Here is a 21,869-nt window from a genome sequence, read left to right as displayed (position 1 = left end):
TATTTTGTGAAGACGCGTCCCTGGATCATGATCTTTAGAGCATATCCTGCTAGATGTTCCTGCAAAACAATATTGTAGTAAGCGAAGGTGACCGTTAGTATAAGGATCACCATAATGTCCCATGATCCTGATCTTGAAGTCCGGCTGAGGATCACTGCCTGCCAAAGAAACAAGGATCACTGGTTAGGATCACGTATAAGGATCACTTATAGTAAAAATCCAGCCCTAACAATTGCCCCCAAAATATAAGGAGTTAATTGTAAATAGACGAGTTATATTTTGTTATGATCTCATCTCTAACGGGCGATTCCAAGAAACTAGCCGTTATGCTCGGACTAGCCGTTATGATCATTACGTCACAGATGTGACAATCCCTGCAAATCATCATTATAAATAGGAAATAGGGTCAGGATCAGTTTGTGTTTAAATTCAAGATACACTCTCCTTATATTCTGCACCGAAGGTTGTCCAGGTATCCTCTTCTTCTCTCTTTCCTTTCTTTCTTTTCTTTACTCTGTTTTTTCTACTCCGTCTCTGTTTCTATTCCGTCACGAAACATGTTGCTCCGGAATTCTCCACACAAGGATTCCAAGAAGGATAGTCCCTTAAAAAGCCAGGGGATTATCAAGGATTCTCCTACGGAGAGGTGTTGCTTCAGTGATGCTCACGTAGACAAGATTCGTCATTGCTTTCCGGCGAATGTTGTTTTTAAATCCTTTGATCCTACTGCTTTGAGCGACTTTGTCTCAGATGTCTGGGTGGCTTTTCCTGCTACTCCGTTTGCTATAGGTTACTCATATCCTTTTCCAGACTTTACCCAGTCTTTCTTTTCCTTAACCGGCATCTCTTACATCCAAGCTATGCCGATGATCTGGAGGGTTCTTTATACCTTCGAGAGGATCATTGAGCAGGAAGGAATTGATCTGGGGATGGCGGAGCTAGCTGAGCTCTATGATCTTACTACGTTTGGATCACATCGGTATCTGCTGAAACGGAAAGCTGGGGAGGATCACCCTATCTTCAAAGTTACCAAGAATGATACAAACTGGAAACGTCGGTTTTTCTTTGTTAAGAGGGATTCTATCCCGGATGGGAAGGATCTGCCCAAGGAATGGGCCACTCATGGTAGGGTAGAGGATCCTCGAAGGATCACTATCAGTCCTGTTCTCATATGATGAGGATCACTGATGTCTTTTTTCTTTTGTCTTTTTTATGCAGCTATCTCCGTTGCTCACTTAAAGTTGACCCCTGCTGCCAGAGAAAGAGTGTTAGCTTTTAAAAAGCTTGATCCTGAAGTCAGAAGCTTCCAAGTCACCATCCAAGATTCTCAAGAAGTATCCTCTGCATCTGCCACTATGTCAAGTAAGTACCCTTACAGAAAATAAATTATATGTAGGATTGTTTGATTAATAAAGCAACTTATCTTGTTTTTTTGATTGTGTAGGTGCTGGAAAATCTGCCAGGTCCGTTAAATCAGCCTCCAAGTTTGGGATCAGTGATCTTGCCAATGTTACGTCTTCAAAGAAGAAGGCTCCTGCTGCCAGTCCTTCAGTCTCAGCTCCCAAAGCGTCTATCCGGGGCAAGGGGAAGAAGAGGAAGACTACTGAAGATCTACAAGGATTTCCCCTCCTCCGTCAGCAATTCCTTGACTACGTGAATGAGGTAAGGATCACTGCCCCTGTAGGTTATCCGCCTATCATATCCTGTTTGTGTATCCTGCTTTTCTTGAGGATCACCTGAGTCTGAGCTTGTCTTTATTCTCTTGTTTGCAGAAACTTGCTGAGATTGAAACTTATCTTGGCAATGTTGAGGACCAGGAGAGCCAGATTGCTGACCTTCAACAAATGGGCGTGCTTAAGGATCTCAAGATAGGAGATCTTGAGAAGGAACTCCGGGTCATGAAGGCTGAGGCTGCTCAGAGGTTGATTGATATGGATAACGAGAAGCAGGAGATCACCCAAGATGCTAAGGTCTCCGCGGCAATTGCTATGTATAAGATTCAACTTCAGATGGCCGAGGAGGCTCAGGATCCTACCTTTGACAAAAGCTCGTGGGATGTTGAAGGTTGGAAGGCAAGGCTGGCAGACCTGGAGGACGAGGATGAGGCTGAGGAGATCCCCATGCTGGAAGGTGGTGATGCTGAGAAGGATCAAGGTGGAGATGCTGGTGGTGATGAAGCAGCGAAGGTGTAGGCTGCATGATTGGGCGATGATGGATATTTCGAGACTAGGCCGGAGCCCAATTTTTTAGGATTGGTAGTGGTTTTTTGTGGTAGTGGTGTTTGTGAACAATTATGGTTTGTAATTTCTGAACAATAGTTTCTTAGGGTTAAGGATCCTGGATCCTTTGAACAATGGGTAGGATTGCAAAAGGTGGAGGAATCCTCTGTTTTGGGGATGAAACCTTTGTGATCCTGCCGCTTTTACTTTCCTGCAAAAAATGCTAAGACCGCATAGACAATGGACACCCTTTGCCAACCCATGTGGACGGGCCACGTTTTGCTGGTAGAAATGTGGGTTGGCAATTTTGACGACTTTTTGATGATCCTTTTGTTTAATAATATAACTTTAATCTTTCTGGCTTATCTTGTGTTGTTATCCTTCAATAATCTTCTTATTTCTCAATTGCTATATTTGTTAAAATAACAAGAGTTGACAAAGTGTTTAATAAACTTAGGATATGATCCTGGATCAAATATCCTCATATTGAAAATTCTCAAAGTGTTTTAGTTCAAGGATCATAGGTTCGGTTGTCAAAGTATAAGGGTTGGTTAGGATAAAGAGTATAATCAAAAATAGTCAAGGATCATACCTGAGGATCCACGTTAGGATCCTATCCTTTAATCGGAACAACCATAGGTAAGACTTTAATGGATAATAAGGATTAAGGATCCTTAATTGTTTAACTTCGAAAACCTGAGAAAATGGAACATAACCTGGAACTAAGCCAATATAAAAGATAAGTTAGTAACTGGGGACAAGCCCAAAGGATAACTGAGAATGATCCCAGAGGATCACTGGGGACAAGCCCAAAGGATAACTGGGGACGATCCCGGAGGATCACTGGGGACAAGCCCATAGGATAACTGGGGACAAGCCCAAAGGATCGTATGTAAACTGGAGTATGGCCCTTTCTGGCAACTATCCAAACTTAGTGACATGAAAATGTCAAAACCTTAGCTAACGTGAAAACGTTAGAAACCTTAGGAACGGATGTATGGTGCGTCCACCATTATACGTAGGATCCCAAATATAGCCAGTACGATGAGGTTGTCAGCCCCGAAAGTGGGTACTGGTCCCAAAGACGTGAACTATACCAGGATCATCGTGCGCTGCTGGCGGAAACTGGGGATAATCCCAAGGATAACTGGGGTTGTACCCAAGGATCTTTGGTGCTTTTGGAGATCTTTGATGATTTGCTGAAGATACCTGAACTATCATAGCTCAAATGGTTTGTGAGTAGAGGATGAAGGATACATGATCCTTATCCTTAGGCAAAAAGTAAGAAAATGCAATAGTTTTAGGATAAGCATATTACCGGAGTAAGGATCACCGATATCTCCAGGATCCTTCAAGGATACTTCAATGTAAGGATCACATGCAGGAAGGATCATGTTCACATGAAATATTTCTTTAAGTGAACAGCATTCCAGGCTCTTGGTAACAAGTTTCCTTCCATGGTTAGCAACCTGTATGCCCCCTTTCCTGCTTCAGCTTCAATCAAGTAGGGACCTTCCCATTTTGGTGCTAGCTTCCCGTCAGCAGGATTGATAGTATTTTGAAATGCTTTTCTCAACACCATATCTCCGACTTGGAACTTCCTTATCCTGACATTCTTGTTGTAGACACCAGCCATCCTTTGTTGGTAGCTTGCCATCCTTATCCTAGCAAGATCCCTGTTTTCCTCAATAGTATCCAAATCCTGAGCTAGGATTGTGGCATTTTCTTCAGGATCACGAGCACTTGTTCTAGCAGTTGGGATCACCATCTCTGTTGGGATCACTGCTTCTGCCCCAAACACTAAGGAGAAGGGTGTTTGACCGGTGGCATTCTTGGGAGTTGTCCTATCAGCCCATAGCACATAAGGTAACTCTTCTGCCCATTTCCCTTTTTTAGATCCTAGCTTCTTCTTCAGATTGTTGATGATGATCTTGTTGGATGATTCTGCTTGACCATTGGCTTGTGGGTGAACTGGTGTTGATGTGATCATCTTGATTCCCCAACTGTCACAAAAGTTAGTGGTTCTGCTTCCAATGAATTGGGAGCCATTATCACATACAATTTCAGAGGGAATGCCAAATCTAGTTATAATGTTTCTTTTAATGAAGGATATGACTTCCTTTTCTCTGACTTGAGCGAAGGCTTCAGCTTCTATCCACTTGGAAAAATAGTCAGTCATGGCAAGCATAAATACTTTTCCACCAGGTGCTTTAGGGAGCTTGCCAACTATATCCATTCCCCATCTCATGAATGGCCAAGAGGATGGTATGGGGTGTAGTAATTCAGCTGGTTGGTGAAGGATATTGCTATGTCTTTGGCAAGGATCACATTTCTTAGCATACTCTACAGCATCCCTTTTCATGGTTGGCCAGTAGTATCCTGTTCTGAGGATCCTTGAGAATAATGCCCTGCCCCCAGTGTGGTTTCCACAATCTCCTTCATGGAAGTCTCTCAACACTTCTTCAATTTCAGGATCCTCAATACATCTTAAATATGGTCCTGCAAGGGATCGTTTATACAGCATGTTATTTAAGATTGTAAATTGAGATACCTTGATCCTGAAAGCTCTAGGATTTTCTCCCATTGGGATCTCTCCGTTTTGCAAGTATTTCATGATTGGTGAGATCCATGATCCTGAATAAGATTGGGCTTCTTCACTAGGGATCATTGCAGTATCCTCTTCTATTTCCATGGCCACCTGATTTTCAATAGCAGGAGCCAGGATATGGATGATAGGGATACTTATATCTTCTGGAATCTTCAAGGATGATCCTAGGTTGGCCAGTGCATCAGCTTCCGTGTTATCCTCCCTTGGTACCTGTGTTAAGCTAAAAGAAACAAAAGAGAGTGCCAATTCTTTGACTATCTCTAAATATTTGGTTAGTTTTTCTCCTTTAACAGCATAGGATCCATTAAAGTGATTGGTGATCAATAATGAATCTACATATACTTCGAGATATCTTACCCCCATATCCTTAGCAATCTGTAAGCCAGCAATTAAGGCTTCATATTCAGCCTCATTGTTAGTTGCTTGGAATTCACAGGCTATGGAGTGGGGTATTATGTCCCCCTGTGGCGATTTTAGTAGGATCCCTAGCCCTGTGCCTTTGATATTTGAGGATCCGTCGGTGTGTAGGATCCAAGGATCCTTGGTCTCATCCAGCTGCTGGACCTCCAATTCTGCTTCCTTTCGTAGATCACTACTGAAATCAGCCACAAAGTCAGCTAGTGCTTGAGATTTAATGGCTGTTCTTGGTTCGTATCTTATATCATGGGCACTAAGCTTCACTGCCCACTTAGCCATTCTCCCTGACATATCCGGTTTCCTGAGGACATTCTTAATTGGAAAATTAGTTTTAACAACAATAGTATGGGTTTCAAAATAATGCCTTAACTTAGTGGATGCCATGATTAATGCAAGGATGAGTTTTTCGAGGTGTGAGTACCTGGATTCGGCATCAAGTAGACTTTTACTTACATAGTAGATAGGATATTGTGTACCTTCGTGATCCTTAACAAGGACAGCACTTACAGCGGTTGAGGATACCGCCAGATATAAGGATAACACATCTCCTTTTTCCGGTTTTGCTAATGCTGGTGCTGAGGACATATACTCTTTTAGGGCTTGTAAAGCATTCTCATGCTTCTCAGTCCATTCGAACTTCTTATTCTTCCTTAGGATATCGTAGAATTCTTTGCACTTTTCTGAGGATTTCGATATGAACCTGTTCAAAGCTGCTATCCTGCCTGTTAGTCTTTGAACATCCTTGGCATTGGCAGGAGATTTGATATTTATTAATGCTTTGATTTGTTCCGGGCTTGCTTCAATGCCCCTCTGGGTTACCATGTATCCTAAGAACTTTCCTGCCTTAACACTAAAATGGCATTTCGAAGGATTTAGTTTCATGTTGTAACTATCAAGGATATCGAATGCTTCTTCCAAGTCCCTTAGGTGATCCTCCGCTTTCTTTGACTTGACCACCATATCATCTATGTACACCTCCATAGTTTTTCCAATTTGATCCTTGAACATCATATTTACCAGCCTTTGATATGTTGCACCTGCATTTCTTAGTCCAAAAGGCATGGCAATATAACAATATAAACCGGTTGGGGTCATAAAGGCTGTATCCTCTTGGTCAGATGGTTCCATCTGTATTTGTTGGAATCCAGATGATGCATCCATAAAGGTCAACAGTTCATGCCCCGCTGTTGCATCCACCATGGAGTCAATGTGGGGTAATGGGAAAGGATCCTTGGGACATGCCTTATTCAAATCAGTGAAATCGACACATACCCTCCACTTTCCGTTTTTCTTTTGGACAACAACCACATTGGCTAACCATTTTGGATACTTTACCTCTCTGATCATACCTGCTCGAAGTAGTCTCTCTACTTCTTCTTGGATAATGGCATTCCTTTCTGGTGCAAACTTCCTCCTTTTTTGATGGATTGGCTTGATAGACCTGTCAATGCCAAGTTTGTGAGTAATAATATCCTTAGATATACCTGTCATATCTTCATGTTTCCATGCAAAGGTTGATTTTCTTCTTTTGAGGAAGGATATCATGTCTTCTTTCATCTTGCCAAGGATCCCTGATCCGATATAGATTTTTGATTCAGGATCACTAGGATCCAAGAGGATTTCATCTACATCTTGTTCCCTTGCCTCCAAGACATTCCTTGGAGGATACTGTAATTGCTATTGCTCCCTTGGCTTCGAGGTTGGCTTCATAGATGAGGTATAGCAATCCTTAGCCTCTTGCTGGTCACTATCGATCTTGATTATTCCCCATGGGCTAGGGAGCTTCACACATTGATGGTAGGTAGATGGGACTGCTTTCATATCATGTATCCAAGGCCTGCCAAGGATAACGTTGCAACAAGATAAACAGTCAATAACACAAAATTTTTGATAATTATGTAATCCTTCCACGTAGATTGGGAGTTTGATGTCCCCCAGAGTTTTCTTCGTTTCCCCACTGAATCCTACAAGCACGGAGGATCTTGGTGTGATGTCTGATTCTGGGATTCCCATCTTCTTCAAGACATCAAGCTGGATAATGTTCACTGAGCTCCCCCCGTCAATAAGGATCCTGCGGATAAAATGGTTAGAGATAAAGAGAGTGATAACTAAACTATCATGGTGAGGATCCTGAATGTTAATGCGATCATCCTCATTAAATGTTATCATCCTCCCTTCTGAGACACTTGAGGTTCTAATAGGCCTTTCTCCATTATCCATTTTTGATTCTTTTGCATGTCTTTTGGCCGCTGAAAAGGATGTACCACAAATGTCTGATCCTCCGGATATAAAGTTAATCACTTGTGCGTCTGCCGGAGGTGCTGGAGCCTTTTCAGGGATCCTTTCAGGATCCTGGGTCCTTTGCTTTTTTCTCCCCAATAATTCTTTTAGATGCCCCTTGCTTAGCAGGTATCCAATTTCTTTTCTTAAGGCTATGCAATCTTCAGTTAGATGCCCGAAATCCTCATGGTATGCACACCATTTGGACTTGTCTTTAGTCCCGGATGGTTTATCATTCTTCCTGGGCCACCTAGCCTTTTCACCTAGATTCTGCATTGCAAGGATTAGTTCATGATTATCAACGGAAAAACAATATTCTGAGATTGGAGGATATTCTTCATCATCCTCTTCTTGGTCGACAGCATGCACATTCTTGTTCTCGTTTCTATGGTAGGATTTGAACTTGTTGTTTTTGAAGGAGGATCCTTGCTTATCTTGTTTTGAGGATCCTACTTGTCTCTCCTGGATCCTCTTGTCATCCTCTAGCCGGATAAACCTGAGTGCTCGAGTTCTTACTTCATCTAAATTCCTGCAAGGTGTCATAACAAGATCATCATAGAATAATGAATCCTTAAGAAGTCCCATTTTGAAGGCTTCAACAGCCGTAGCCATATCCAAGTTGGGAATATCCAAGGACTCTTTACTAAATTTAGTTATATAATCCCTTAATGATTCATTATTATTTTGAGTTATCCTGTACAAATCACTAGTTAATTTTTCAAATTTTCTACTACAAGAGAATTGGTTATTGAATAAATTAACTAAATTAGCAAATGAAGTAATAGAGTAAGGGGGAAGACTTAGCAGCCACTTAAGAGCTGATCCAGTTAGAGTGGATCCAAATCCTTTACATAGGCATGCTTCCTTCAACTTTTTTGGGATAGGATTGATTTCCATCCTTTCCCTGTATTGTGCTATATGCTCCTCTGGATCCGTTGTGCCATCATACAGCTTCATGGTAGGGATATGGAACCTTTTGGGCACCTCTGCATCACAAATTGGTGGTGCAAAGCGAGATACCTTGTGGCTTCCATCTGCAATCTCTGGGATAGGCTTGACTACCCCTGGAACACTTGAGATCATGTCTTTTAGCTTCTGCAACTCCCTGGCCATAGCATGATTGGTACCTGTATCCTGCATGAATCCATGGTTAGTGGTAGGATAATTGTTTAAAGTGTTACCTCCCATTGGGTTCAAGTTAGGGAATCCATATTGCTGGGATTCTGGAACAACGGAGGGACCAGTGGAAGCAATGGTCTGCATTGGAATGAAGTCCCCTTGATGGACATCTAGACTCCCTGTTTGCAAACTTTTTAGGGATCCTGGCATCTGTAAGGATCCTGGTATCTGGGATGATCCTGGAACGAAGGAGGATCCTTGAACCTGGGATGATCCTGGAACAAAGGAGGATCCTTGAACCTGGGATGATCCTGGAACAAAGGAGGATCCTTGGCCCTGGAACGATCCTGGAATAAAGTAGGATCCTTGAAACTGCTGTGCCCCCGGATAGGCTCCCGGATTCATGAAGGATCCCATGTACTGAGGATAGGATCCTATTGGCTGAAAATGTGAATCTGATGTCTGAGTCATTGCTGCCGAGTTGAGACGTGATCCTCTTGACTCCCCTATGATTTGCACGTCCGGGATCCCTGATGGCTGGGAAGTGATTATTGGAGTATCGAAGCTCAAGGATTTGGGCATCAGTGGAGAGTGATCCTCTGCTGCTTTCTTTTGTCTTTTGAGATCTCCAATTTCCCTGAGGATCCTTTCGTTGGTTTCATCTTGCCGCTGCATACGATCCTTCATCTGCAAAATTAAAGCAAATACATCACTAGTACTGGGAATAGAAGAATTCATAGCAGAAGAAGATAGAGGTTTAGAGGAAGTGGGAGTTGATCTCTTCTCAGTATTTTTCTGAGATCCTGCCGGTGGAAGAGGCAAGGTGATCTGTGATGAGGTGACTGCAGACATCGCCGTGGACGTGTTCTTCAATGATGAAGCCATGTAACTCTTTGAAATGATTTCGGACAAAAGATTTTCTTATGAATGAAGCACCAATTGCCCCACGGTGGGCGCCAAACTGTTTTGGTCAAAAATCACACAAGGATAATGCAACCAAACTTTAAGTAAACGGGGTATGATGCTTGGTTTGTAGAAAAAGTAAAGGATCACTTCAATGTGAAATATGCAAAGACACAATGATTTATACGAGGAAAAAGCCCTTGATCAATGTATGATCTCCGGCATAAAAAACCTCGGGTGATGGCAACTACCGATCACCAACTTCAATATAATAAAATGTAGTTACAACTTCGGATAGTAATGAGCTGAGTACAAGGATCACTGAGTGTCTAAGTGTTCGAGAGTTGTGTCGTATGTCGTGTGTGTTCTTCCGAATGAAGAAGAGTGGTACTTATACATGTGTGGGTGACCTATTTTAGGTAAAATGACTAAATATCAGCTCATTACCCCTTTAGAAATAAAGATAATCTAGCCTAAATTGCTGCCCATAGATCAAGCCATGTTTCCATATCTCGTACAACGTCTATCTCTGATTTAGCTCTTGCCATATTTGTGAAGACGCGTCCCTGGATCATGATCTTTAGAGCATATCCTGCTAGATGTTCCTGCAAAACAATATTGTAGTAAGCGAAGGTGACCGTTAGTATAAGGATCACCATAATGTCCCATGATCCTGATCTTGAAGTCCGGCTGAGGATCACTGCCTGCCAAAGAAACAAGGATCACTGGTTAGGATCACGTATAAGGATCACTTATAGTAAAAATCCAGCCCTAACAGCAAGCTACCAACAAAAGATGGCTGGTGCCTACAACAAGAATGTCAGGATAAGGAAGTTCCAAGTCGGAGATATGGTGTTGAGAAAAGCATTTCAAAATACTATCAATCCTGCTGACGGGAAGCTAGCACCAAAATGGGAAGGTCCCTACTTGATTGAAGCTGAAGCAGGAAAGGGGGCATACAGGTTGCTAACCATGGAAGGAAACTTGTTACCAAGAGCCTGGAATGCTGTTCACTTAAAGAAATATTTCATGTGAACATGATCCTTCCTGCATGTGATCCTTACATTGAAGTATCCTTGAAGGATCCTGGAGATATCGGTGATCCTTACTCTGGTAATATGCTTATCCTGAAACTATTGCATTTTCTTACTTTTTGCCTAAGGATAAGGGTCATGTATCCTTCATCCTCTACTCACAAACCATTTGAGTTATGATAGTTCAGGTATCTTCAGCAAATCGTCAAAGACCCCCAAGAGCACCACAGATCCTTGGGTCCAACCCCAGTTATCCTTGGGATTATCCCCAGTTTTCGCCAGCAGCGCACGATGATCCTGGTATAGTTCACGTCTTTGGGACCAGTACCCACTTTCGGGGCTGACAACCTCATTGTACTGGCTATATTTAGGATCCTACGTATAATGGTGGACGCACCATACATCCGTTCCTAAGGTTTCTAACGTTTTCACGTTAGCTAAGGTTTTGACATTTTCATGTCACTAAGTTTGGATAGTTGCCAGAAAGGGCCATACTCCAGTTTACATACGATCCTTTGGGCTTGTCCCCAGTTATCCTTTGGGCTTGTCCCCAGTTATCCTATGGGCTTGTCCCCAGTGATCCTCCGGGATCATCCCCAGTTATCCTTTGGGCTTGTCCCCAGTGATCCTCTGGGATCATTCTCAGTTATCCTTTGGGCTTGTCCCCAGTTACTAACTTATCCTTTATATTGGCTTAGTCCCAAGTTATATTCCATTTTTCAGGTTTTCGAAGTTAAACAATTAAGGATCCTTAATCCTTATTATCCATTAAAGTTTTACCTATGGTGATTCCGATTAAAGGTTAGGATCCTAACTTGGATCCTCAGGTATGATCCTTAACTATTTTTAATTTCATTATTCATTATCCTAACCAACCCTTATACTTTGACAACCAAACCTATGATCCTTGAATCAAAATACTTTGAATAATTTCAATTTGAGGATATTTGATCTAGGATCATATCCTAAGTTTATTAAACACTTTTTCAACTCTCGTTATTTTAACAAATATAGCAATTGAGAAATAAGAGGATTATTGAAGGATAACAACACAAGATAAGCCAGAAAAGTTAAGTTATATTATTAAGCAAAAGGATCATTAACCCTTTCAAAAAGATTGTCAAAATTGCCAACCCACATTTCTACCAGCAAAACGTGGCCCGTCCACATGGGTTGGCAAAGGGTGTCCATTGTCTATGCGGTCTTAGCATTTTGCAGGAAATAAAAGCGGCAGGATCACAAAGGCTTCATCCCCCAAACAGAGGATCCCTCCACCTTTTGTAATCCTACCTATTGTTCAAAGGATCCAGGATCCTTAACCCTAAGAAACTATTGTTCAGAAATCACAAACCATAATTGTTCACAAACACCACTACCACGGAAAACCACTACCAATCCTAAAAAATTGGGCTCCGGCCTAGTCTCGAAATATCCATCATCGCCCAATCATGCAGCCTACTCCTTCGCTGCTCCATCTCCACCAGCTTCTCCACCCTGATCCTTATCAGCATCACCTCCCTCCAGCCTTGGGATATCCTCAGCATCCTCCTCGTCATCCAAGTCCGCCAGCCTTGCCTTCCAACCTTCAACGTCCCATGAGCTTTTGTCAAAGGTGGGATCCAGAGCCTCCTCAGCCATCTGAAGTTGTATCTTGTACATAGCAATCGCCGCCGAGACCTTGGCATCTTGGGTGATCTCCTGCTTCTCGTTATCCATATCAATCAGCCTCTGAGCAGCTTCATCCTTGGTGGCCTGGAGTTCCTTCTCAAGATCCGCTATCTTGAGATCCTTTAACACACCCATTTGCTGAAGATCGGCAATCTGGCTCTCCTGGTCCTCAACATTGCCAAGATAAGTTTCAATCTCAGCAAGTTTCTGCAAACAAGAGAATAAAGACAAGCTCAGACTCAGGTGATCCTCAAGAAAAGCAGGATACACAAACAAGATATGATAGGCGGATAACCTACAGGGGCAGTGATCCTTACCTCATTCACATAGTCAAGGAATTGCTGACGGAGGAGGGGAAATCCTTGTAGATCTTCAGTAGTCTTCCTCTTCTTCCCCTTGCCCCGGATAGACGCTTTGGGAGCTGAGACTGAAGGACTGGCAGCAGGAGCCTTCTTCTTTGAAGACGTGACATTGGCAAGATCACTGATCCCAAATTTGGAGGCTGATTTAACAGACCTGGCAGATTTTCCAGCACCTACACAATTCAAAAAACAAGATAAGTTCCCTTGTTAAAATTAAATACTTTTACATAAAACTTACTTTCTATAAGGATACTTACTTGACTTTGTGGCAGATGCAGAGGATATCTCTTGAGAATCTTGAATGGTGATTTGGAAGCTTCTAACTTCAGCATCAAGCTTTTTAAAAGCTAACACTCTTTCTCTTGCAGCAGGGGTCAATTTTAGGTGAGCAACAGAAATAGCTGCATAAAAGACAAAGGAAAAAAGGCATTAGTGATCCTCATCATATGAGACAGGACTGATAGTGATCCTTCGAGGATCCTCTACCCTACCATGAGTGGCCCATTCCTTGGGCAGATCCTTCCCATCCGGGATAGAATCCCTCTTAACAAAGAAAAACCGACGTTTCCAGTTTGTATCATTCTTGGTAACTTTGAAGATAGGGTGATCCTCTCCAGCTTTCCGTTTCAGCAGATACCGATGTGATCCAAACGTAGTAAGATCATAGAGCTCAGCTAGCTCCGCCATCCCCAGGTCAATTCCTTCCTGCTCAATGATCCTCTCGAAGGTATACAGAACCCTCCAGATCATCGGCATAGCTTGGATATAAGAGATGCCGGTTAGAGAAAAGAAGGATTGGGTGAAGGATGGAAAAGGATATGAATACCCTATGGTGAAGGGAGTAGCAGGAAAAGCCACCCAGGTATTCGAAACAGAGTCGCTCAAAGTACTAGGATCAAAGGACTTGAAAACAACATTCGCCGGAAAGCAATGACGAATTTTATCTATGTGGGCATCAGTAAAGCAGCACCTCTCCGTAGGAGAATCCTTAATAATCCCCTGGCTTTTTAAGGGACTATCCTTCTTGGAATCCTTGTGCGGAGAATTCCGAAGCAGCATGTTTGGAACAGAAACAGGGTAGAAGCTGAAAACAGAACAAAGAAAAATAGAGAGAAGAAGAAAGAGAAGAGTAGAATACCTGATCAATCTTCGAGTGCAGAATATAAAGGGAAGTATCTTGAATTTAAATACAAACTGATCCTCACCCTATCTCCTATTTATAATCATGATCTGCAGGATTGTCACATCTCTGACGTAATGATCACAACGGCTAGTTCGAACATAACGGCTAGTTTCTTGGAGTCGCCCGTTAGAGATAAGATCGAAACAAAATATAACTCGTTTATTTACAATTAACTCCTTATATTTTGGGGGCAATTGTTAGGGCTGGATTTTACTGTAGGTGATCCTTACACATGATCCTAACCAGTGATCCTTCTTTCTTTGGCAGACAGTGATCCTCAGCAGAACTTCAGGATCAGGATCATGGGACATTATGGTGATCCTCATACTAACGGCCACTTCCGCTTAATACAATATTGCTTTGCAGGAACATCTAGCAGGATATACTCTAAAGACCATGATCCAGGGACGCGTCTTCACAAATATGGCAAGAGCTAAATCAGATATAGACGTTGCACAGGATATGGAAACATGGCTTGATTCGTGGGCAGCAATTTAGGCTAGATTATCTTTATTTCTAAAGGGGTAATGAGCTGATATCTAGTCATTTTACCTAAAATAGGTCACCCACACATGTATAAATACCACTCTTCCTCATTCGGAAGAACACACACGAACATACAAGGCAACTCTCACACACTTAGACACCAAAAGCAATAGTGATCCTTGTACTCAGCTCATTATCATCCAAAGTTGTAATCATATTTTTGTTATATTGAAGTTGGTGATCGGTAGTTGCCATCACCCGAGGTTTTTTATGCCGGAGATCATTCATTGATCAAGGGCTTTTTCCTCGTATAAATCATTGTGTCTTTGCATCTTCATCACAGAAGTGATCCTTTACTTTCATAGTTAACCAAGCATCATACCCCGTTTTCATAAAGTTTGGTTACATTATCCTTGTGTGATTTTTGACCAAAACACATGATACGGGTAGTTTGTTGATACACTTTCTGCTTTCAAGACGTGAAGACTTTGAAGATCCTCCAACATTGAAGACTTGAAAGGACATCAGAGTCTTGAAGACACGAAGATCAAAGATGATCAAGATCGAGACAAAGCTACAGCCAAGGGGGAGTTTGTTGGTGCACTTGTGTATGTACTTTGTCTGTATTCTGTATCGTGTCGATATTAAACGATGTCAGTTGCTAAACTTGTAAGTTTGACCAAGTCAACCATCCTCCTGGTTTGACTTGGCCAAACAGTCAACAATAAGTATGTAAGTTTGTTTGCTTCGAAGGATGTGATCGAAGGATGGTTTATATCCTTCGATCACCTCGAAAGACAACCTTCGATGGATACAGATGGACCTCGAAGGATACATCATCCTTCGAGGTATGTATGGATCCTTCGGTGTGATTCTGGTCGATAGATGATCCTTCGACCTGACTATCTTATCCTTCGAAGCATGCAATCTGTGTTGGGTATATATACCCATGCAGTGTGTTCATTTCATAGAGGCACACAGACAGAAAGATAGACTCGAGAGATAGAGAGAGTATTCTGTCAAGAACACACACACACTTAGAGAGAGTTTACAAAACTGATTTGTAAACATTGTGCTTGTAACCGGAACCTTCATTCGCATTAATACAAGTGGTGTTAATCGGTGAATCTTGTGTGTTTTGTGTTTATGCTTGTCTCAACTCGGTTGCACTCTAGCTTGGATTCCGCACTTGCTAGTGTGTTAATATAACAAGGTTAAGGTTTAACCTCATCCTCCGCGAGGGACCTACAAATATTTAATTTAAATCTTCTAGGTTCGAATGTCTCTACAGATCATCTTGCATTACTCGCAATCAAATCCAACATATCAGCATGTGATAAGGTGCAAAATAAGGGGTGTTAATTGTGTCGGGTTGGTAGGTTAGCGAGTTGATGGGTTTCGGGTTGTTGGATTGACAAGTGGAGTTTTTTCACCCCTAACCCAACCCAAAAAAATATTCGTGTTGTGTCGAACCCATTTAAAATCGTGTTGTGTTCAGGTCATGTTTCGTGTCCCTGTTTAAAGTCCTTTATGAATATAATTAATAACTAGCAACTTTTTTTACAATTTAAACAATCATCTACTCGACTCAAATGGATTTTTTTTTAATTGTGGGGTTCCATTGATTGTTTTTATTTATTTATCTCTCATTCCCAATTTCATATTTGGGTTTATATATTTAACTTGATATTAAAAGAAGTGAATGGAATGATTAGAGAATCCGTGGTTAACTTATAAAATAAATATGTTGGAAATTAAGAGTTGATAGATGAGTTCAAAAGAGAATATTAATTTCACTTTTAAAGTTAATAGTTAAAAGGACAAAATAAAAAAAAATCCAAAAATAAAGATTTCAAAAAACCCTTAAACGGGTCTTCGGGTTAACCGCCTTATTAATCAGGTCACCGGCTTAAGCATTCACCTATAAATAGATTGTATTTGTATCTGTAGCAACTTGAGCAAGGACTTTTCTTTCAATCAGAGCCTTGGTTTAGCATCTCCTAAAACCCCTCCTTAGATCTGCAATATTACCTAGTAATAATGCTCTTCCCATTACTCTCTAAATTAGCAGCAGTCATAGTTGTTGCCCTTGTCATACATATGATTGAAGCCGTCTATGGTTCTAGTGCTGAGTCAGACCATCTTGCATTACTGGAAATCAAGTCAAAGATTACACATGACCCTCAAGGTGCTTTGACATCTTGGAATGATTCCCTTCCTTTTTGCCAGTGGAGAGGAGTGACATGCGGTCGGCGCCACCAACGGGTCACAATGTTGAAGCTGCGAGGCTTGGGTTTAGTAGGCTCTTTATCTCCTTATATTGGTAACATGAGCTTTCTCGGCTACATTAACCTTGGCAGCAACCAACTTCATGGAAGTATCCCACCCGAGATAGGTCGTTTATACCGGCTACGGTCAGTATCCCTTTTCAACAATTCATTCACTGGTGAAATCCCAGCCAACATATCAAGCTTCCCAAAACTTACATATCTTGACTTACAATTTAATAAGCTATCTGGCAAAATTCCAAATGCTTTTAGTTCTAAGTCGAGGATAATTGAGTTAGCCTTAGACACAAATCACCTCACCGGTGGGATTCCACCATCGGTAGGCAATCTCACATTTCTTGAGATACTCGGTCTAACTGAAAATCAGCTAGAAGGGAGCATTCCTGATTCCTTTAATCAACTAAAGAACTTGCGAATAATAGATCTGGGAGTGAATGGCCTCGTTGGTGCCTTCCCTTCGTTTATGTTTAACCTTTCCATGTTAGAAATTCTAAGTTTCTCAGAAAATCAGCTTCAAGGCACTCTACCCTCCAACTTATGTTTGAGTCAGCCCCATCTCACGTGGATAGGATTTGGGTCTAATCACTTCAATGGATTCCTTCCACTGTCAATATCAAATTGTTCACAGTTGGAAGTCCTTACTTTGCCTAATAATTATTTGAAGGGCGAAATAGCTGTTGATTTTGGAAGACTACAACATCTTAATAAACTATCTCTTGCTGCCAACAAGTTTGGAAGCAAGGATCGCGATGACATGAATTTCTTTTCTTCTTTATCCAACTGTAGCAATTTGGAAATTCTGGACCTTTTCAGTAACCAATTAGGAGGGGTGCTACCAAATTCACTGGGGAATTTTGTTGGAGGCCCGAGACATCAGTATCATTTGCATATGTATTTGGATTTGCAGCGGAATTGAATACGTAACTTGCAGGCATGATTAACAAGTGTGTAGAATAAGAAAGAATGAACGATAAAGAGTACAAGATGGACACTTTCTGAATTGGAGGGAAAATGTCTTGATTCTGGAATGGATTGCCGGTGATACCGTATATATACATATTATGTGTGGCGGTTAATTATGGCGGTAAACTGCCATAAGACAGTTTGAATTACCCGCTTTGGTTTATGATCCACACATATTTGACCCATACTTAATACATGATAATTGTAACTTAATAAATACATAAAACTAGATAATAAAGTTTATATATTCTAACTAACACCCTCCCGTAAACTTGATTATCGCTGCATCATAACGCTTTTGTCGGCTTCATCGATCGCTTTTCGAGCTTCACTGAAATTGAATCGTCGTCGTTTCTTGTGAAGAATCCACGATCCGTCTGGACTGTTTCTTGTAAGCAAAGCATAATGCTCTGTTTCTTCATTTTTTCGTGATGATTCGGCTTCTGCACTTTTGCTTCTTCTTGTTCTTTCGTTTACAGCCATGGGAGTTCCTTCTTGTTCCAACATTTCTTTATCTTGTGCCTTCTTTTGTACCGATTTGAACTTGTAATAAAATACAAGAACATCTAAGTACATTGCATAGATGATTCTGATGAAATCTCCATCTTGGTATTCGAAACCAAGATCCTTTGCTATGGCCGGCCACAAATTGTCTAGAGTGACACTTTGATAGCCTCCATCCTTTTCTACCATAACATATAAATCGAGTAAATTTATCTTTCTTCCGTCATCCAACTGTGGGGGTATCATTCGTGTAGTAATTTCCATTTTTTCTTTAAGGAACCAACCCACCATCGTTTCAAACTTTACTTCCAAATCGTGCTTATATTTAAACACGAAATCTCTGTCGTCAATCATGTCTAACAAGGCTTGACAGTCGGAGAATTCTTTGAATTCTAGTGCCCTTATGATCATCCGACTCCAATCAAACTCTTGTTCTTTCGATACATTCAAATCTTCGAAATATGAATTCAAGTAATCTTGTTTGTACTTCTCATTCATATCGTTCAGATTTAATACTTTCTGTCTCTCTTTTACCCCCATTTCTTCTTCTTTGGTCATTCCCGTAACATCACTAAAAGTATTTAACACGGGTGGACAAAACATTGGGAAAATTCTACAAGTATCACCACTTTTCTTGACGGTAAAACCTTGTAGGGTGAGTTGATTCATACTTAAAACATTTCTATTCAATTCGGGAGTATACAGAACACTTTGTATTCTTACAGTTTCGTTATTGGATTTGATATCCACATTTCCTATACCCCGTATGAACAAGAAATCATTTTCACCGGTCTTTGTGTCAACCCCAATTAAATGTTTAATCCTTTTAAAAACATTTATATTTCCGGCGTAGTGATGAGAGAACGAGTAACTAACATACCATATGTCATTCCACTGGCCAGCATCCGTGCCAGTAACAATCATTTCGCCCCGATCTCCTGCATCCATCCTTTGTGTTTGGATTCCGGCGTTAATCGCTTGATTAACCAATTGGGTTGCTTCATCATTTTCCTTTGATTTACACGAGTAAATCAAATGTCCAGGCCGATGACAATAAAAACATAACTTCACCTTTCGTTTGTGTTTCACCCCTTCAAGTTGTTCATCTTCGCAGTGTTGGCACGGTAGCGTAGAAGAGGATGTTCTTATTTCCACAGGGATTCTGGAAGTGGCTCTGATACCACTTTGTTGGAGGCCCGAGACATCAGTATCATTTGCATATGTATTTGGATTTGCAGCGGAATTGAATACGTAACTTGCAGGCATGATTAACAAGTGTGTAGAATAAGAAAGAATGAACGATAAAGAGTACAAGATGGACACTTTCTGAATTGGAGGGAAAATGTCTTGATTCCGGAATGGATTGCCGGTGATACCGTATATATACATATTATGTGTGGCGGTTAGTTATGGCGGTAAACTGCCATAAGACAGTTTGAATTACCCGCTTTGGTTTATGATCCACACATATTTGACCCATACTTAATACATGATAATTGTAACTTAATAAATACATAAAACTAGATAATAAAGTTTATATATTCTAACTAACAAATTTCTCATCCAAACTGTCTTACCTAGCGTTAGACAGTAACCACCTCGCAGGTAGCATCCCTTCATCTATAGGCAATTTGTTAGGCCTAACCACATTTTCTTTAAGTGAAAACAACTTCACAGGCTTAATTCCTGAAAGCATTGGCAAGCTTCAAAACTTGCAAATACTGGATCTTGCCGCCAACTATTTCTTTGGGGTTATTCCAAGATCTATAGGAAACTTGTCACTTTTAACTAAAGTAGTATTAGCTGAAAATAGTTTGGAAGGCAGTATACCCTCGACTATTGGGAGTTGGAAACAGGTTATACTTTTGGACATTTATCGAAATAACCTAAGCGGGAGTGTACCTAAAGAGCTCTTTCAACTGACTTCACTTTCCATAGGGCTAGATCTGAGTCAAAACAATTTGTCCGGAGTGATTCCACAAGAGATTAGCAATCTGAAAGTCATAGAAATACTTGATTTTTCTATGAATCGTTTAACAGGTGAACTTCCAAGTAGTTTAAGCAGTTGCATCAGTCTTCAAAGCCTAAACCTTTCTGCCAATATTTTCTATGGATCAATGCCAGAATCATTTAGTTCACTGAAAGGCCTCGAATCGGTTGACTTGTCACACAATAACTTTTCTGGGCACATTGCAACATATCTGCAACAAATTCCCATGAAGCATCTAAATCTTTCGTACAATAACTTTGAGGGTGAGGTACCTGTTAAAGGTGTTTTCACCAACACAAGTGCAATATCCGTCATTGGGAACACCAGACTCTGCGGGGGAATAGCTGACCTTCACCTACCCAAATGCACAAGCACAACTAGCAACACCAAAAGACAAACTCGAAAGCTTTCTGTACGTGTTATTGTAGCAGTTTCACTATGTTCCACCATTGCAGGTTTAGGTCTGTTGTCATTTGTCTTGTTTTACTGTTGTATAAAAAAGAAGAGAGATAAACCATCAGACGCAAGATTGGCTGAATCTTTTGAGAAGATATCATATGGAAGACTTTTTAAAGCAACTGAAGGGTTCTCTACAGAAAATCTGATTGGTACAGGTAGTTTTTCTTCGGTTTACAAAGGAGTTTCTGATGAAAATGGCTTCACTGTGGCAATCAAAGTACTAAACCTTCTACGCCGAGGAGGTTTTAAGAGCTTTATGGTTGAGTGTGAGGCCTTGAGAAACATTCGTCACCGCAACCTGGTGAAGGTCATAACAGCTTGCTCAAGTATCGATTTCCAAGGCAATGATTTCAAAGCTTTGGTGTACGATTTCATGCCTAACGGGAATCTGGAGAGCTGGTTGCATTCTGTAGATCGTACCTTAGATCTTGTTCAAAGAATCAGTATCATCAAAGATGTGGCTTGTGCTCTTGATTATCTCCATTGTCATTGTGGAAATGTTATCGTTCATTGTGATTTGAAGCCGAGCAACATATTATTGGATGCGGATATGGTTGCTCATGTTGGAGATTTTGGTCTGGCGAAAATACTTTCCCTTGAAGAAGGTTCTTATGCAAATGCGAGTAGCTCAAGTATCATCAGAGGAACCCTTGGGTATGCACCTCCAGGTAATTTATGATTACTAGTCCATTAGACTGTTTTTTTTTTTTTTTTTTTTTTTTTTTGTTATACAATACAATATACTCTAATTAAATAAGTTGCAGAATACGGGCTTGGAAATGAAGTGTCAACCAGTGGGGACATGTATAGCTATGGGATCCTATTGTTAGAGATGTTGACAGGGAAAAAACCTGTTGATCCAATGTTTGAAGGAGGGCTAGGCCTGCATTCCTATGCTAGGAGGGCCTTGGCTGATGGTTGTGTGCTTCAGATTGTGGATCCAGTGCTTCTAAGTGAGGATGTCAATGAAAATTGTTTAATTTCACTGGTAAAAGTCGGTGTGCAATGCTCTTACGAGTCTCCACAAGATCGAATGGATATTGGGACTGTTATTCATGAGCTCTTCCGGACAACGTTTGCAAGTAGATCTTAATTTGCCAAACACCCACGATGCAAGTGGTGCGACCTGAAAAGCTAGCTAGTTTTTGGTTTAATAATATTGTTTTAAATTGAATAACTGATGTTCGTGTGTGTGTGTGTGTGTGTGAACATTGATTTCTTATCTATACATGTACTTGCTTTCTTCCATATGAATCAATAAACAAGATATGATGTTTTTTGTGCAAAATGATGTGAAAGCACTTTGTCTTACAGTTTAAATCTATATTTTTCTTTGCAAATTTCATCAAAATCCTACATTGACACCAGACACCTGCATCTATTGCA

At 40.9% G+C, this 21,869-nt stretch overlaps 2 protein-coding genes across 2 annotated transcripts; both read left to right on the top strand.

Annotated features, from left to right (window-relative positions):
- The first annotated feature begins 16,319 nt into the window (after window positions 1-16,319).
- On the top strand, window positions 16,320-17,483 carry LOC110889308 (putative receptor-like protein kinase At3g47110). Its single transcript, XM_022136812.2, has one exon. The coding sequence runs from the start codon at window positions 16,320-16,322 to the stop codon at window positions 17,481-17,483; it is 1,164 nt and encodes a 387-aa protein (XP_021992504.1).
- A 575-nt stretch (window positions 17,484-18,058) lies between these two features.
- Window positions 18,059-21,771, top strand: LOC110887611 (probable LRR receptor-like serine/threonine-protein kinase At3g47570). The gene is made up of 2 exons (XM_022135188.2): window positions 18,059-21,151; window positions 21,248-21,771. Exons 1-2 carry the CDS (start codon window positions 20,059-20,061, stop codon window positions 21,574-21,576), a joined length of 1,422 nt encoding a protein of 473 aa, XP_021990880.2. The 5' UTR covers window positions 18,059-20,058; the 3' UTR covers window positions 21,577-21,771.
- The last annotated feature ends 98 nt before the right edge of the window (window positions 21,772-21,869 follow it).

This window comes from Helianthus annuus, chromosome 14 (assembly GCF_002127325.2).
Source record: "Helianthus annuus cultivar XRQ/B chromosome 14, HanXRQr2.0-SUNRISE, whole genome shotgun sequence".
Classification (NCBI taxonomy): Eukaryota; Viridiplantae; Streptophyta; class Magnoliopsida; order Asterales; family Asteraceae; genus Helianthus; species Helianthus annuus.
This window is presented reverse-complemented; position numbering and strand designations above follow the sequence as displayed.

What these genes read in the sequence shown, in the direction of transcription:
- LOC110889308 (XM_022136812.2), top strand. Translation starts at nt 16,320, where the DNA reads ATGCTCTTCCCATTACTCTCTAAATTAGCAGCAGTCATAGTTGTTGCC.
- LOC110887611 (XM_022135188.2), top strand. Translation starts at nt 20,059, where the DNA reads ATGAATCGTTTAACAGGTGAACTTCCAAGTAGTTTAAGCAGTTGCATC. An exon ending in CCTTGGGTATGCACCTCCAG is followed by an intron (nt 21,152 to 21,247) that starts GTAATTTATGAT and finishes AATAAGTTGCAG; the next exon opens with AATACGGGCTTGGAAATGAA.